Source organism: Amphiura filiformis, chromosome 7 (assembly GCF_039555335.1).
Source record: "Amphiura filiformis chromosome 7, Afil_fr2py, whole genome shotgun sequence".
Classification (NCBI taxonomy): Eukaryota; Metazoa; Echinodermata; class Ophiuroidea; order Amphilepidida; family Amphiuridae; genus Amphiura; species Amphiura filiformis.
The window spans coordinates 16,899,179-16,917,979 of record NC_092634.1 but is presented as its reverse complement, the minus strand read 5'-3'; the positions used below and the strand labels follow the sequence as shown (position 1 = coordinate 16,917,979).

The following is an 18,801-nucleotide window of genomic DNA, read 5'->3' as shown; positions in this document are numbered from 1 at the left end:
TCCACTAGTTCACCAAAAAGTCATCGGGTAGTTACTCGCTAGTTTCCCAAAAAAGTTATTGGGTAGAAATCCGGTACCTCTTACCTGAAAGATATCCACTATGGTTTCCCAAAAATTTATCGGGTAGTCACCCGCTGCCTATTTAATTTGCATGTGAAATTTGCCGGTGTCTACCGGGAAGTTATCCGGAAAGGTCTCATTTTTTGATATGGGTGGAGAGGGGAAGCAACGAGTTTCTCCAGATCACAACGGCAGGTAGTGACTGGGCCACCGAGTGCGAATATGTATTTATTTTGGATGGTTCATGTTTGTTTTGAATTTTGGGACGTTTTTCCAAACTTTTTTGGTGATATTTCAAAAAAGCGACACGCCAAAGACAAATATTTGGGCACATACTTTGTTATTGTTAATAAAGTAGTTTTCCACATACCTACGTTACTATTCGCTTTGGTGGTTTACTAATATTATTATATACTTTGTGACTGCAATTGATCGTTTTCAATGCGTTTTAAGCATACCCTTAAATTTATTTATTTATTTATTTATGCCTATTCATTTATTTGTTTATTTACTGACTATTAATTTATTTGGTAGATGAATAAGTAATTAATAATATTCCATGATTCATCGGTTTATTATTGATTGTTGATAACTTGAAAACTGAAAACTTGATTGATTGATCGATTGATAGCCATTTCACATAACTATTCCAAGTACATGTGGAACGTCTGTTTGAGTAACATCGTACATTATATAATATCAGTATTGATTTATTCCCCATTGAATCCAATGTGACTTCAAGAAGCAAAGTTACAAGCATTTGATTAGACGAAGGTCCAGTTTTAAAAGTGACAAACTAGTAAGCCTATTCAAAACTCCACGGACTAGACATCTCGTTTGAGAGTGGTGAATGGCGTATTCGTCCGTGCCTTTGATTTAAAACAAAAGGAACAAAAGAAAACTAAAACAAAAGAGCTGACAAATAAAATGAAAGTTATGAAAAGTACAGAGAAGTTAAATAAAGCTTCATTGAAGAAACTGTGTTGTCTCTTTGTTGACTTGTTGGAATCTTTTTGCGCCTTGTCTATTAAATTGCTTGTAACTTTACTTTACTTGAAATTGTAATTATTTTTCTAAGTGTAAGGATACCTTTTTGGCGCAGTATAGTTAGTTGGCTTAGTGGTAATGCATTGAGTTTCAATTTCTGAACTGCTAACTTGTTTGCGCGTGCGATCTGAGCTAGTCCATGGCTGTATCTCTTACAGTCACACTCCCTCTGGAATCCAAACCAGGTTCCCGCCCATTTTACACACCCCTTAAAAGATTGGAATATTTCATCTGTCAATTTAAGAGAGTATAAATGCATTCTATTATTTACACTTGCACATGGCAAAACGATACCAAGCTAACAAAGAGTACAAAAGTGTGACATACGGAAGCTGATGGAGGACATTAATATTTGTACATTTGTACAACCAGCATAATAGCCAAGAATCGCAGTGAATGGAGCCATTTTGTGACCACCTACCGAATAAAATAAAATAAACAACTCCTTGTACATGCACATATTTGACTAACACCATAAGTGCCAAGGTAAATGGCATATTTTTGGTTACGAAGCAATCACAACTGAGGAAACCACCTGTTACCTAGGTATAGTGATTACGCCACGTTATATTCCGAAAGACCGTTATTCCAAAGAGTCGTTACTCCAAAGGTTCTTTATTCCGAAGGGCCCGAATTTAGGCTTTATACTCCCAAATAATTACGATGGTTATTACTAAGCAATTTGGAGTAATGACCCTTTGGAGTATCAAGGAGTCGACCCATAAAAATAACTAAGCTCGTTGTTAATTCGGAGTAATGACCCTTTGGAGAAATGAACCTTCCCAATAACGGCCCTTCAAAATATTGGTCCTTCAGAATAACGATCTGTTCCCGGCATAACTAGCAGCATACCGCATATACAATCGAGCTGACAGTCCTCTTATTGCTGCACTCTGTACAACATTTGTATAGGTCTATACAGGTTTAACACCCAGCTCCACCATGCCGGGGTTGCCTATACAGTAGACCCTATTACGTTATTATACATCATACACCCACTGGATTTCGATTTTATAACACGCAAGCACTAACCTTCTAGGGTAGGTCCACCACTCGCTATACGATATTAATTAAATCTAGGCTATGTATCGAAGTCTTTCATACCGTTACTCAAACTTCAAACGGTATAAATATGACGTTCACCGATTGAGAAAATGTATATTTTGTAGCATGCCATTTCCTTCTAAAAATCATTAGATTGAAATCACATCTGATTTCAGTAGAAAACTGTTGAACTTTGTCCAATAAGCTGGGTGGTTTTTTGTTTTCTCAGAAAAGACAACCAATTTCATTGGCCAATCGTTCGATCGACCGTTGCTAGCGACTGAAGTTTAAACTCGTTCGTTTGTTTCATTTTATATCCGCTTCGCGCATGATTGCACCAAGGTGTTTCAATGCAGCGTACATACATGTACACCTGTGCATTCAAAGTCAAGCTCACGCTAAGTTCTATCATAGCCTTTTGACAATTTTGTGACAATAATTATATTCAGAGTAAGAAATGTAAAACCTGCCTAACATGAAATCAAGACATCCGCAGTTCTGCTAGTCTTGCGGATATTTAATAAGTTAGGGTCACCAATCTCCTAACTGAAAGTACACTACTGTTACTAACAATTTTATTAAACGGTTAAAAGGGGGGCAAGCAATCTTTGGCCAGCTGAGAGGTGGCAAGAGATTTTTGGCACACGTTCATGGGGCGCCTTTTAAATAAAACGCTCTAAAAATGCTTAGGAAAACATTACAGAAATGGTTTAATATGCTAATTTTCCTGCTCGCTGCGCTCGCATCACATATATAGACCATTTAAGTTTTGCAAATTGGGATACCAAAAATAAAGCATGTGCAAGGGGGGGTAAAGGTTTTTGGCGGGCCGAGAGGGGGGGTGCGGCGACTTTTGGCAAGCCGAAAGGGGGCGTGCAAGCGATTTTTGGCGGGCTGGTCGGCTCATAATTATTGCACAGCCCCTAAATGTAAGTGTCTAAGAATTATCTAATATTAGAAAGAGTTTATTATTCGAGCTGAATGACAACAGTGATTCGGGGATGTGACTGCAGCTATGTGCTCTCAAGTACTTACAATAATATTGTATTGCGTAGTCACTAATTTGGCCGCTAAAAGAAGGAGATTTTGGACCACGCTAAAAGTGCGCATTATTACCCAAAACGGGATTTGTGAAACGAAACGTTAAATGTAACAGGAACAGAGTGGTAACTGTTCCCAGAAGAGAGGAGTTATTGGTGAAAGTTACATCGTTTAGGAGATTGTTGTTTGTGTAAAGATTTTGTACGCTAAGGATGTGCCTTCACTCGACATTGGGCATAAATCCATAAGCCGGTGGCTTTTTCCGAGTCATCCTCCTCAATTATAATCTGGTTTGGGCCTGCTGTTCAGCATCCTGTAGCGGCATTCCTATGTTGTGTTGTACTTGGTTTTTCCATCTGGTAGGCGGGCGACCCGGTGGTCTAGGGACAGCGAAGTCGTACTGGTAGGTTTAGAGAGGGAGGCGGCGGATGGGCATACGGACAACCATTTCAACTGTCGTTGGGCCACTTCTTCAAGCCAGCACCTAATGATCTCATCATTCCATATCTTACCCATTAGTCTAACAATAAGGGAATTCTATCCTAAGATCAGTGTCTTTCTTTGTGTGTATTTTTTGTACCATTTAGTTATTTTGACAAAGTAATACAACATAACTTTATATGACTGAATCATGTTCCGGAATTCGAATATACAATAGAGAGCATGTGAAATGAAGTTTGAAAATTCACTTCAACTTCAACGGCAACTTCACATAAACTCCTCAACAAAAGTTTGAACATTTTATTCAAGTATCTATATCTTAGAATATTTGTAGCATGTTCATGTCATGTTTCATACCAATGGACAGCTAATTTATGGCCCCTTTACAATGACATCACATTTGAAACAATCACCCTTTTCACGGCTGAGCCCACGTCTTGTAAATGAAGTGGGGTCTGAAACAGTACGTGCCAAATTGACCATTATTCTGTGCAGCGAGCTGCAATCCCATATTTCGCAATATGGGAGCTAATCCCGGGAGCTAATGCAATCCTCTAAGATGACAACGCTCGCCCCCACAGAGCCAGGGCTATTTGACCGTATTGCATTTGTTATTAGTGTGAGACAAACTGTCGCGGGAGATTGCAATCATGCTTTTGTTGAATGTATTTGAGTAGTCCGCCATTTTATGATACGTCAAATGCACAACCTCTATAACTGATTTACTACCATGTTTACTGTATTAATATTTTATCATTTGATAAAATGTGACCAAATGTATAATGTGAAAAACAGGAATAATATCATGTACAGACTTGACATGAAGTATGGAATATTTCTTCAAGAAGTACCAAGATTAAGCTGAAAAGGGTCTGCATAAACCGCACGGGTTAAATATTTATTGGGGTGATTATGTCAATTAATTTTTGATAGAAAAATGTTCTTTTCATGTGTTTATGTTATAATGTTCATATGTATTTATGAATATTATCAATCATCCAGGTGGATCAAATAGTTGACTAAATTATAATTCAACTGGACTTACTATTTATGATGGCTACGGTATCACGTCATATCCATGACGCATCATCAGGCCGACTGATCTTGAATTGGCTCTGTATTCTTGACCTGTGACGTCACGATGGTAGAAGTGACGTCACACGGGAGTCGTCGAGGGATCTACCGATCTTGTGGACAAATTGAAGGACATTAAGGTTGAATCAGACGAAACTATCACCTCATACGACGTTTCGGTCTTGTTCACTAGTGTCCCACCGGAGGGCGCTGTAAACGCAGTCAGGGAAGCTTTACACGCTGATAATACCCTAGGTCAACGAACCAACTTGAACGTGGACCAAATTTGTTCGCTTTTGGAATTGTGCCTCAATTCAACTTATTTCGTGTTTGAAGGGAAATTTTACAAACAAAATCATGGATGTGCGATGGGGTCCCCCGTTTCCCCAATTGTCGCGAACCTTTACATGGAACGCTTTGAACAGACTGCACTAGACTCTTACAGTGGTATTTCACCGTCGCATTGGTTCCGATATGTCGATGACACTCTCGTTAAGATCAAAAAGAGCGAACTAGATCCGTTTTTTGACCATATTAACTTTGTTGACAGCAATATCAAGTTCACCCAAGAAGGTTCGGCCAATAACCAGTTACCTTTTTGGATCGTTTGGTCAAAATTCAGTCAGACGGCACTCTCTCAACATCAGTATACAGGAAAGCCACACATACGGACCAATACTTACTGTTTGATTCCCATCATCCACTTATCCACAAACTCGGTGTGATCAAAACGCTCTTTCACCGCGCGGAGACCATCCCGTCAACGGACGAAGCTAAAGCTGGTGAACGCGAACATCTGAAGTCGGTCTTAGGTACCTGTGCACGGTTGTTTGATGTGATCATTTATTAGTTGTTCAAACAAAACATCATGTACAACCCAATTTTTAGGCTTAAACAGCTTAAAACGGTATCATACTAATGTATACAGATGCTTTTGAGTCATTTTCAACTTTCATTTCCCCTTATTTACAACATTATTCACTTTCACAGCATTTTTTAAAGCTTTTTCGTATATAAAATGTATCTATTTATGATAAGATTGGTGGCGCTATTTAGATACTAGAAATTTCTCTTTAAGGCTTTTAATTTAAAAAAATCGTTTTATTGTTTGATGAAATATGTTTATAAAATTTCTTTGTTGCTTGTTTCACCTATTCCACCTGTTTAAAAGGCAGTATTGATTACCCACCCCTTGCAAATTAAGAAATATTATTTATGATAAATAGCGCCATCTATAGTTTTCATTTTCTTAATAATGAAGCCAATTCTATATACATCAAACAACCGTGTGTGGGTACAAGGACTGGACGTTCCAAAAAGCTTTGAAACCGTAAAAGGACCAAACATCGCCCAAACAATCTTCTCCCACCGCTTCGAGCACCCGTAAGTTCGGTTTTACTATCCCTTATGTCTCAGATGTTTCTGAGAAGTTAAAGAGGATCTTCGGACAGCACCAGATTCCTGTCTTATTAAAACCCTGCAACACTCTGAGACAAAAGTTAGTCCATCCGAAGGATAAGATCCCGCAACGCAAACAGGCGGCGGATGACATGATCGAGCCGGCAACTCGTGAAACCGCCCGGCCGTATGGCATTTTCCATATACTCGGTTAGTTTTGTGGGGTTCATTATCGAACCCCAACGGTTTTAGCTTGTATTTATATTATTTATCAACATAGGCCTATTTGTTTGTGATATTTCAAGCGTTTTAAAATTTCAAAATAATCCCATTCACTTACACGGTTGACGTTGAAAATTTACTGAATTTAGGGAATGCACGTCATACACCACCTGAACGCAAACAAAGCAACATTGTTTATGCGATTAACTGCCAGGATTTGGACTGTGAGAACTACTACATAGGAGAGACAAAACAACCCCTCCACAAGCGCATGTAACAACATCGTCGCCCAGTTCAACAGGGCTCAACGACTCCGCGGTATACACGCACCTCAAAGCAGCCAAACATAACTTTGAGGACAAGGACGTTATTGTGCTTGATAAAGAACATAGGTGGTATGAAAGAGGGGTGAAAGAAGCTATATATGTTCGCGGGGAGGAGCCAACTTTGAATCGCGAAGTTGTCCAAGAGTTACGAACCGACCATCAGGAAGATCCCTCGACGACTCCTGTGTGACGTCACTTCTACCATCGTGACGTCACAGGTCAAGAATACAGAGCCAATTCAAGGTCAGTAGGCCTGATGATGCGTCATGGATATGACGTGATACCGTACACTCTTGTTCCGGCAGTTAACAGTCGCCAAGTATAAGAAGAAAAGTTTATGATTTTTAAACAATTAATGTTCAAAGGCGTGATTTTGCGCTTAATCTGCAAAGTTTAACGTATGTTAAAAGACTGTTAAACTCGAGCGTATAAAGGTGGTTATTTTTTGTTACGTTAAAAGGCGTTAAACTGTGTAATGTTTAGTGGAATTGTACTTTATCTGTTTAACGATACATCTCGCGCCACGGAATTTTAACCAATTATTGTTTAAAATGACAAAAGCAAATGGCGGCCACGAGTGAATGCTGGTCGTGCTGCTTATGGTCTCCTGAAACTTCGTTCAAATAGGTAGGTTTGAGTCAATCAGGTTGCACCAAACTCGAGATTCGTTTGATAAGTTATGCATAGACATCGTTGAGACATAAAGGATGGATATTGATGCGTTCATTTGCTAGATTTAACAACGTCATTGGGATTGACATTCTAGCGATACTGTACTGTACTGTTCTACGTGCACGGTACATGTATATCACCAATGTGTGTACCGCGATGTTCAGTTTTGGGCATACGCACAATAGCTGGTTGAACTGATAAAAAAACCCAAAATACTTTATGCATGAAATTGTATTTTTGAACGAATCTCACAGTTGACCAAGATCTGATGACTTCAAATCTATCATGAATTATGTTTCAGTATAAAATTTAAAAAAGAAAGAAAGAAAGAAAGTCCCAATCATAATTAAATCCAATACAACCATTGATTAAGCAGTTGTATTTCTTAGTTATTAAGCAAATATTGATTAAAAGACCTTAAACAACCTAGTTGGTTAAGCACTTAAACTTGAAGCTGGTTAAGGTTACACGAAGAAACGTATAAAAAACGTATAAAAGACGTATAAAGTTGTTCCCTAAAACCGCGTTTTCTCAGCAATCAAATATCGCAGTGAGTCAAATGTTGGTGCATGGATGTATCTTAACATTATTTTTGTGTGTTTATACAAATTTTAGAATCCGTTTGAAAATCCTTCGTTTAAATCATTTTTACGCACCATGTTCACAAGATCAAAAACACGTTCCATGCAGTTTTTTTCAAATATTCGCTCCGTATAAAACCACGCCGAGTGACTGTTTTCTCCTTTTTTGTATTGTACTACAAATCGACCAAAGAAATAATGTTGCCATGGGGAAGAACCAAATGCAGTACCGATTAAATTTTATTAGCCCGTTTTTGGGAACAATTTTCGAGAATCTTGTACCACAAAACACTGTTATGTTACATTATCGATATCTGGATTGTGGAACGTTAATTTTGATTTCTAACTGCCTACATTATTTCTCAAAAGTATGTCGATTCCTTTACCATTTGAATTTCATTCCAAATTTAAGCTACTTTTGCAAAATTGAGGTTTTTCGCCATCGATACCTCCGACATTTACAGCGGTGATGAGATTGTTTACCATAAGAGCCTGGTATGCACTATTCCATAATAGTCAGTTTGAGATCAATCGATTTCACAGGTCACTCAGTAGCTCAATTGGTTAGCGCGCGGTCGGACTCACGTTCGACTATATAATACTATAGTTTTGAGCTGGAAAACTTTGGTACGTGTTCGAGTCCCTATGTGGTCCATTCCATCTATTTTATTTTATTTTTCTCTCACTTTTTTCTTTTTTCTTGTTCGTTTCTTTCTTTCTGACTGCAGCGATTGATTGTTTTTGCCCGTTTTTTTTTTCATTATATAATTCAGGTATTTTTAGGCTATACTAATCTAATTGGCGCGGCCTATGAATATATTTTTACAAATTAGATTAACAAAATATTGGTTGTTGGTTTTGTTACTGTTGTTGTAGTTATTGTTGTAGGCCTATATATTGCATAATCAGGGTATAAATAGGCATACTAGGCCTATTATAGCCTATAGAAGCATTGATTTATTTCACGACAGATATCATCCAGGATAATTTCAAAAATTGAAAATTTAGAAAATCCAAAGTAAAATTGCCGAAAACGGCTGCCCACAATCCCCCCCACCCCCATCAGCCCATATAGTCATATCATGGTCGCCCCTTCCCCCCGCCCTTCCCTATCCCTGCAACATATAGGATGACTCACGAGCCGCGGTTTGTCCGTGGCCCAAGTTCAGATTGATACACTATTGTACGCGTGAGTTCATTCTTTTCTGCATGGCTGTTTCCATTATTAACTTACGCCCCTCTGGAATCAAGCCTTGAAAATCAGTTGTATTTAACCTTAAAGTGCTATATGCATTTATTGGTTAAAAGTTTTAACCAACTATTGATTTGAGCCTTAAACAACAAGAAAATTAAGGGCCCTTAACCAATATTTCGACGAGAGGACCACGTAACTAACACGAGTTTAAGATTGATTAAGATTGTTTAAGACTTTTTTAATTGGCGAAATAGAGTGCGGTAGGGGTTCTTTGTAGCGCTCTACAGCTCATAGTGATCACTTGGAAATGATCAAACATTTAAATAAGGAAAATGAGAAAGGCTGAATGAAGTCTTATTCCGAACAAGGTTAACTTTTTCCGAAATGCTGAAAAATGATGCAACCTATTTGCTTTGAAATTAAGAACCTCGGTAAATGTGTACTTGGGATTCATATTACTGCACATTATAATGTGTTTAAGGGATGGGGTATGAACGTTTTGACAGTATTTTTTTTGTGGGAGATGAGAGCACCCCAGAGATTTCGAATTGCATTCTGAATACGAAGAATGTCCTTCTGATATCAAATAATTTTGATTTTTTGAAATTTGCAATGTTATATACATTTGATGGTAAATAATCAAAAAGTTATATTTTTGATATTGAACAGTCCTCGAAGTAAATTTTCTAAATCTGATGATATGTACTTAAAGTGTATGTAGCTGGGATGAAAAGCTGACGATCAATTTAAAATGTTGACCTTTTTGAAGATATGGATTTTTTTCCCAAAAACACCAAAAAAAATTAGGTCTTTTTGGGAAAAAAATGTATATCTTCAATAATTATGAAAGGTCAAAATTTTTTGATATCAGAAGGACTTTCTTCGTATTCAGAATACAGATCGATATGTCCGATGTGCTCACATATCCCACAAAAAATACTGTCGAAACGCTCATTCCACATCCCTTAATACTCTAGCATGTGAAATCATTCGGAGAAACCATGTGCATATTGAAAACGTATTGATATGTTTATTTATTTTATTGATTTCGTGAAAACTGTTTTTCAGAATTACACTACAATTAATTTAAATATAAATACTTTATCGTGGCTGTGCACTCCTCATTTTGGATATAATTGACCAAATATGGCCAGTTTTTGGACTAAAATTGACTTTCTTTAGCCAAAAATGGTAAAAAGTCATATTTTTGGCCATATTTAGTCAACGATTCAAAAAATAAAGCCAATATCCAAGCAATGAAAATACTGTTCCTGGAATGGAGTGGCTAGATTACAAAAAACACCAAAGCCAAATATTGCTTTGTGCCTTTTTATATATTGTATTTACAAAAGTTTAGAAAAAAAAAATGTTTTTGTAATTTTCCCCAAAATTGTTTTTTACCCAAATCTGTATTTATATTTAGATTTCTTGACTAATTTCCTAAAATGTATGTATACTTACTTATCTTGCACAAACAATAAAAAATATATAGCACCTTTAATTAATGCATTTCTGAGAGTGTACAGTCCTCTTATGTTATAAAAAGTAATGCTGCTTTTTATGCATGAATTAATACTTTTAGTTCGTGGGGTGGGGTGCTCGTTCATTATTTTGTAAACATACTGAATAATTAATGTCTAATTTATACGCTGAAATTATGGACGCAAAACACCTACTCCGTATGTATAGTCAATGTCTGTCATAGATGACATTAATCATAATTCCAATCTAATATCTTCTATTAAACCACTTTGTATGTGCGGGTGCCCGCGTTTCCTGTGCAAATAAGAACTTGATATTTTATACACTCTTAATAGAAAGGGGATTCTACATGTTGAACAGCATGAGTTCTAGAGGTTCTAGGAAGTTCAAGAACAGTAAAAGTGGCTAGTTTCTAGCTTTCAAAGAAAGGTTAAAGGAGTATTTCGTGATCCTAGCATCCTCTTTTTATGACATTTTTCAGTACATATCCACGAAAAAACCGTATTCCCAAAATTTCAGTTGATTCCGATTTTGCGTTTGCGAGTTATGCATGATTATGTGTATTACACGGCTCCATAGACAATACGTTGTAATTTCGTTCTGGTGCACCAGAACGAAAGTCGAATTTCGCGATATCTTTGCTAAACGAATTAATCTGCAAGAAATATTTTGTACATAAACATTATGTAGCCAGAGTATTCCAGTGATATAAAAATCTCAACTTTTTTTGAGAAAAGTGGGGGATGAGGCTGTGGATCACGAAATGCCCCTTTAAGATGAAGAATGTATAATGATCTGTGATTTTTTTCTGTTTTTTTTTGCTTTGATTTTAAGGCACTGTGCACGTGATATTAATTTTGTAACAGACTGATGCTGGTTTCATACTTTCCTGTCGCTTGCCGCTTTAAAGATGATTTTACTTCACTGCGCAGTCGCACTAGAAATGCTAGCGGTGACCAGCGGTAAGCCGATATATCGATCACTCCACTGCTTTGCCGCACCGCTAGGAGTGAAGTCAACTCGGAGCAGTGCCGTTCTGACGTATGAGAACAAAATACGATTTTTGAGCGGTACTGAGCTGCAAGGGCGGCTTTGTCATATACCGCTGCCGCTCAGCGGTGTGCCGCTCCACTTGCAGACAAGTGCAAGTGGCATTGTGGCTCAGTGGCAAGCGGCAGAAAGTATGAAACCAGCATTATTATATAAATGTTACCGACACCAGAATGGTTAATATCTAGGAACACTGAGTACAAGATTCTCTGACATTGAAGCAACCCAGTTGTACATGTTTAAGCTTATATATGACCATCCATCTATATTGGTGATCATCCACCAGAAGTTGGCTGCAAAGTTATCAATTTTGACAATGTAACTTTTTCTGGAAATATTAGATATACGATACATGACCTAATTTATTGTTTACAAGGTAAAAAGCAATACATGGGCTATTTTGTTTATTGCAATATTCTTCGGCCCATATCTAAAAACTAAGATTTTTAATTAAGTTTTTATGGATGTTCACATTTATTCTGATGCCCATAGTTCAAAGTTATATACAAGTAGAATACTGAATATGCAGGTTTGGTTATTTAAACCTTGTTCTACACATAGGTCTGACACGAATAGCCTAAGGTAGTCCGAATGGCAGCATCATCTATGTATTCAGCCGGGTCTGTCTCGGAATCAGGACCGTAGACGTCCATTTCGGACGTATCCCGATGTACACGTCTTGTTTTTAGATGTTGTTTTACAACCGAGTACGAAAAGTTGTGTCTCACTTTTCTGAAATATACAATATGCATAAAATATTATTGAAATATGCTATTCATACAAAAATAGGTAGCAATGATGGTATTGGAACATGAGGTCTGCAACGACCGTTTCATCAGGAGGCGGTGTACCAATCCTTTAATTTGTGCACATGTCAATTGCGACACGCTTGACACAATATTTCATTGTCATTTATAGTATATGCCTAATATTATTAAAGGCATGTGACTGGATTGACAACCCCATCCACCACTTTCCCCATTAAAATGCAGATTTTGGTATCAGATGAAAGCTCATATTTTTTCTCACAACCAACCATGCCTGGAATATGTTTTGTAAAATCCGGTATTAAACAAAATCATGATAGTTTTGTGATTACTATCCCGGAAGTCATGTGCTAAACACAACACAAAAAGAAAGTCCTCACTTCTATAACCCGGCATTAACCCAGGCGGCGGATGACATGATCGAGCCGGCAACTTGTGAAACCGCCCGGCCGTATGGTATTTTCCAATATAGTCGGTTAGTTTTGTGGGGTTCATTATCGAACCCCAACGGTTTTAGCTTGTATTTATATTATTTATCAACATAGGCCTATTTGTTTGTGATATTTCAAGCGTTTTAAAATGTCAAAATAATCCCATTCAATTACACGGTTGACGATGAAAATTTACTGAATTTAGGGAATGCAATGCGGCCACCACCTGGCATTAACCTAAACCTTCTGTTTTGACGATTTGATTGACACAAACGTGTGCAGCATCTTGTTAGTTAGTTCTAATTTGATACCACATTTGTTACCAAAAGCTCTATATGCAAAAATTAATAGCAGTATGTATTTGTAAAAGTTGAAAATTAAAAAAAGAGCACGTAGAGTTGTTGAGGTGTTATGGTCATGTTCCGCTAGGTAACATCGATCGTATCATGCCCACGTATAGACGAATCCAACGAGCCAAGTCATAGTCAGGATTTGGTCGGCCATTATTGGGTCCCCGCATGCACCAAACAGGTGTTGTGAGTGCCCAATTGGGTGGATTAAACCCGCTTAAAATTCGATGTTAGATTCATTTGTGTTGTAAACTGTCATCATTCTTTTGTCTACGTATAACACGGGTGATAGAATACAGTTTAAATACCCTTCAAGGCCGCATCATTTCACATTTTAGGTGAGATAGCTGAGTCCCCGTCGCGGCTATGGCTGCCATTGAGGTGTAGGAATCACAATAAGGTTATTATTCATTGAAGTGGATGCATGGGGTTCACTCAAGCACATCGATATACCAGTTCCTTGCCTTTGTTGATAAACATTGAGGTCAACTCATTTATACAGGAGTAAAACATACAATCGAGCTCGGCCACAAGCTTAGAATTCCAACTGTGTGATTGTTTGGATTTGCAACTTTGGATGTTTTATATTTCATATACGGATATCAATCTCTGTCATTTAGAGCTTTTGGTAGCAAATGAGGTATCACATTACGATTGGGTTTTGGAAAGAACCTTCTGTTAAATCAGGGACCGTGTATAAAGGGACTGGAAACAGGTATTATCAAGCTATTGTTATCAGATTATCTTTTCGACCTTCGATTGTATGCGAGTTGCGCCGAGGGCGCTATGTTTGAATTTTATTATTTACTCATGTTGCACTACAAAAAAAAAAAAAAACATCAAAATATTCCAATATCTTTTTAAGTTATGTAAAATTGTGTAAAATGTCTATCCTTTGTCGAACACAATTTCTGTGTAGCATGGAAAATCATTTACATAGGATTTTGAAGACAAAATGTGATAATTTTGTGGAGATACAGAATGCTAGAACAAACAAAATTATATTTTTTCTGGAATGTGTACACCGTACGCTTGGTATTCCTACTGATTTCGATACTGAAATAATTATATATGTTATATTGTGATACAGTGTGTCTGCTTCTAATAAATCCAAACCGGTGCTGAACAATAATTGTTTATTTATCTCCAGACTTGAAGAGTGTATTCAGATGTTTTGTTGATCGACCTCAAAGTAAGATACAAAACACCAAATGACCACCTTTACGTCCTTTGATTAAGCTATTCTGAAATATATAAAATGAATATTGGGAACTTACGGTAAGTAGTAAGCCGCCGTGCCGAAGATTGCTATTAATGCTGTTATTGTGCATAGAATAATTGGAACTGAAAGAAATTGATAATAGTAACAATAACATTAATTGTCATATGAAAAGGTAAGATAGTTCTGTATCAAGAACGGCACAACGGTTTAGACAAAACTCTGAAACCAACGCAAAAAGAAGGAGGAAAAAGAATGATGATGACATGAGATAAAATGGGGTGAGATAAGATGAGATGAGCTGAGATGAGATAAGATGAGATGAGATGGAATGAGGTGAGATTAAATGAGATGAGATGAGATGAGATGAGATGGGATGAGAAGAGATGAGATAAGATGGGATGAGATGGAATGAGATAAGATAATATAAGGTAAGAAAATGTGAGGCAAGAAAGAAAGCAAGGCAATATAGATATATAGAAATAAAAAGAAAAGATAGAGAGACAAAGAAAGAAAGAAAAAAAAGAAAGAATGAAAGAAAGAAAGGAAGATAGAAAGAACGAAAATAGCGACGAAGAGGAGGACGAGCAAGAAGGTAAGAACACCTACCTGTTTTGTATGTTACATCTGCAGTCTTTTGCATCTCCGAAGAAGAAATTGATAAAACTGTGAAGTTTGAAATGAAACTATATAGTTACGATATACTATAGAGCAAAAACCAATCCCTTTATAGCTTTACACTCTGCCCAGGAAGGGCATAATTATCATTGAATGAAGGAAACGTATTGTCAAATTTTCAGCTACAATAATAGTACTTTTTTTGTTTGCATGCGCAAGTTGCGAATATTTTACAATTTTTTTTATTTATTTACTTGACGACCGCCGATTTTACTATTGGATGAATGGACGTTACGATGTTTATCATGTTCCTCATTCACTTCCTATTTTGCATTTTAGGGGAATTTTTATGATGACAAAAGAATCAACACATCAGTATCAAATTAATAACTTATTATAATAAATAAAGACACCAAAAAAACTAGTAGTGATAATAAAAGGTAACCTATACCCGTGATTTTGAATGTTTTTAAAATACTTGTGGCAATTGTGTGAATTTAGTTAGTTACTATCCCAGCAAACGTTAAAAAAACACGTTTTAAATAAGTTATATTTTGGCTTTTGGTTTAGGTAAAAACGTTTTAATAACATTAAAATGTCGGGTTATATAAAGGTCATGATAACGTTTTAAAACGTTTTGTATGAAAACACACTACAACAATATTTTTAAATGTTAAACCTTTTTGCCAAATATTGTGTCAATACTTAAATAACCTTATGTTAAAATATTTGGGTCCAGCAAACACAGAAATGTTCGTAAAATCTTTTTCTCAAAACCTTTTAATAACATTTAAATGTCGGGTTATATAAAGGTCATGAAAACGTTTTTAAAACGTTATTGAAAATATTTTGGGCAAACATTTTTATTTTTTCAACCCCAAAATAACATTCTGTTTAGAATGTTTTGTATCAAGTTTTCAAGAATGTTTTTGGAATGTTATTAAAACGTTTTTATAACCTTTATATAGCCCGGCATTTAAACGTTTTCAGTAAAACATTTTTGTTTGCTGAGCAGTAGATTATCAAAAATGTTTTTTAAGGTTATGAAAACGTTTTATACTCTTAATATACCCGACATTTAAACGTTTTCTGACAACCTTTTATAACCTTTTGCGAATGATGTCGAAAACGTTTTGTGTTTGCTGGGATACTATCATTGAAAACTTCCTTTGATGGAAAAGGGCTCTTTTGATTGGGTCTTTTTTATAATTTGATTAAAGGGCCATGATAACATTTTATAAATTTATATATAAATTCAAAAGTACGGTATTATGACAGTGAGTGAGTAAGTGACAGCGCGTATCGCGGAAATATTGCACGTGTAACCAAGCGTGATGCTGTGCGTAGAATGTGTTACGGCGCTCGACCCATTATTGCAGAATAATGGGCTCTCACGTGACGCGTTTCAACAAATCACAGTGCGCGATTTTGAATAATGGGTCGTGGAGGTAATAGAATTTGATATAAGGATATTCTATAAACCCTTTGAAAGTGAGAAGATGGACTTAACTTTTTTCATCGTGCTTACCTGACTCATGACAAACATGTATCGGTTCTGTGCTCTCCGGATCAGGAAATTTGTTGCAGTCAATCTTTAGTGAAGAACTTTCAAAATAGCTATTGTCCTTACACCCACTAATAAAATCCACACACATCGTCTTAGAGGGCAACAGGAACCCTACACCTTCTTCACACTCAGAAAACAGAATACCACAAAGAAAGTTTCGAGTGTATTCATAACAACCTTCTAGAGTCAATTCCGTGATTAGGGTTTGGAATTGGGACGCTTCTGATGGATCCTTGTGTCCTAGGAAATTTGGGAAGCCAGCTTGAGAGTAGGGTAAAATGAATCTGCATTGGAGTAAGGTTATGTCGTCGCACGAAAGATTGCATGTTGATGCTGCTAGAGCTACAAAATGATATAAATTATATTATATTATATTATATTATATTATATTATATTATATTATATTATATTATATTATATTATATAATATAATATTATATTTATATAATAATATTATATTATATTATATTATATCATATTAATCATACTATATTAATTAAGTATATTGCATATTATACTATATATATTATATTATATTATATTATATTATATTATATTATATTATATTATATTATATTATATTATTAGAGAAATAAAGAAATATGTAAGAAATTAAAAGAAAAGAACAAACAAAAAAGGAAAGTATACATTTAAAAAAAAAAGATTTTTGTTAATATAGCTAATTCATTTTTTCCCAATATGTAGGTTTGAAGAATCCATGTGATTCTATTCATAAATCCAAGCGTTAATGCTGGGAAAATGATAAACCAGGGATAATCAAAATACATGGGAACCAAAAATATATTAACACTTACATGGAGACGTGTTTAGAGCCAACAAACATGTAAGAAATAGTACACACGGCAGGTGTTTGCAGGTAGACCGTATTGCCAACGTTATCACCATGACTTTAGATGTGAAGGCTGTCATGAACAGAAGAATAAAAGGTACATTACTTGAATGAACAGCAAATTACCCATGTCGCAACTTGATCAGGGTGTGTGTGTGTGTGTGGGATGGGGGGTGGCGTCAGTCCATGGCGTAGCGTGGGTCATCACATTGGGGGGCACCCACCATGAAGGGGGGGGGGGGGCACCGGGTCTGATTGGCACTTTTCGGCACTTTTCCAATGGGATTTTAAACATTTCAGATCGAAGGGGAGGGGCACGTGCCCCCGTGCCCCTATGACGCTACGCCACTGGCGTCAGTCCATCTCGAAAAGTGTGTTGGGGGTCGTTTGGCCTGAATTGTCAAAAAGTAGCTGAAAAGAACAAAAAGTGGGAAACGTCCCAGTGTCCCCAAGCCCCCCGGAGTGACGTCCAAGGCCACAAGTTGGACATCACATTGGCAATAAGAAAATGTAAAACCAAAAACAGTGAACCAAATCATCTGCTTTTCATATCTTTTATTAAGTGGTTTCTTAAAATGTTATAATAATCCTAATGAATATTGATGTGCTTCTTTACCAACGAATACCTTCGGTTGGTGCATAGCACAATTTTATTTTTTAATTTAGTCTACTTATTAATCACTGTGCGTTAAAGGACACACCACATAATGCACTTGGGAGGTCGTAACCATGCAGTCACGTCACGGCAAAAAAACAAAAAATAAGTTTTACTATAGACTTTAATATTCCAACAAAAATTACCTAGTATTACATTCTGCAGACACTTTTTAATTTTATATTATACCAACTTCGTTATTTACCTGCTTCAAACCACTTACCAATCTGAACATATATTTGATTTGATTGTATTACCAATTCACACCACTCGCAGCACGTATTTTACGCCATGCTGAAAAACAATTCACCATATACAAACTAGATCCATGTACACCGATATCCAACGAACCACAACAATTGAAGTTGAAAGTCACGGACCGTTGATATTATTTTGTTTGATTACAATGGGACTGATTACCTTTGACACGCTATAACCTGTTGAACTTCTTAAAACATGTGAAAATAAAAATAAATAAATACACATAAATAAAGTACACTTATTTGGCGTTAAGTAAAGTAAACTGCCAGTGGCGCCGTCCGCTTTAAAAGATGACGCGGGGTGGGGTGTATTTGGCTTAAATTATTAAAAAGTGGTTGAAGAAAACAAAAAATAGTTCATGTTGTTCAAAATCGGGGACAGGTCCTCCAGTCCTGACGCTCAATTTACTTGAGGTATTTTTGCATTTGCAACATACGTGTAATTAAAGTT

The 18,801-nt window shown here is 36.5% G+C and overlaps 2 protein-coding genes across 2 annotated transcripts in view; both read right to left on the bottom strand.

The window, feature by feature from the left end:
• The window catches only part of LOC140156810 (uncharacterized), a 45,249-nt gene extending 42,944 nt beyond the window's left edge, over positions 1 to 2,305 (bottom strand). The window contains exon 1 of the mRNA XM_072179793.1: positions 2,140 to 2,305. The gene's annotated coding sequence lies outside the window, so the exon portion shown is untranslated. The remainder of the gene's footprint in view (positions 1 to 2,139) is intronic.
• Positions 2,306 to 11,239: 8,934 nt separating this feature from the next.
• LOC140156809 (protein mom-5-like) lies at positions 11,240 to 18,471 on the bottom strand. Its single transcript, XM_072179792.1, has 6 exons — positions 18,314 to 18,471; positions 17,401 to 17,508; positions 16,547 to 16,927; positions 15,010 to 15,066; positions 14,459 to 14,525; positions 11,240 to 12,365 (listed from the first exon to the last, which is right to left on the bottom strand). The coding sequence occupies exons 2-6, from the start codon at positions 17,489 to 17,491 to the stop codon at positions 12,185 to 12,187; spliced, it is 777 nt and encodes a 258-aa protein (XP_072035893.1). The 5' UTR covers positions 17,492 to 17,508; positions 18,314 to 18,471; the 3' UTR covers positions 11,240 to 12,184.
• Between the last annotated feature and the right edge of the window lie 330 nt (positions 18,472 to 18,801).

Coding starts and splice junctions, on each gene's coding strand:
- LOC140156809 (XM_072179792.1), bottom strand. CDS start 17,491: ATGGTGATAACGTTGGCAATACGGTCTACCTGCAAACACCTGCCGTGT. Junction 15,067..16,546: donor ACATGTTTGTCATGAGTCAG/GTAAGCACGATG, acceptor CAAACTTCACAG/TTTTATCAATTTCTTCTTCG. Junction 12,366..14,458: donor ACGGCGGCTTACTACTTACC/GTAAGTTCCCAA, acceptor TGTATATTTCAG/AAAAGTGAGACACAACTTTT.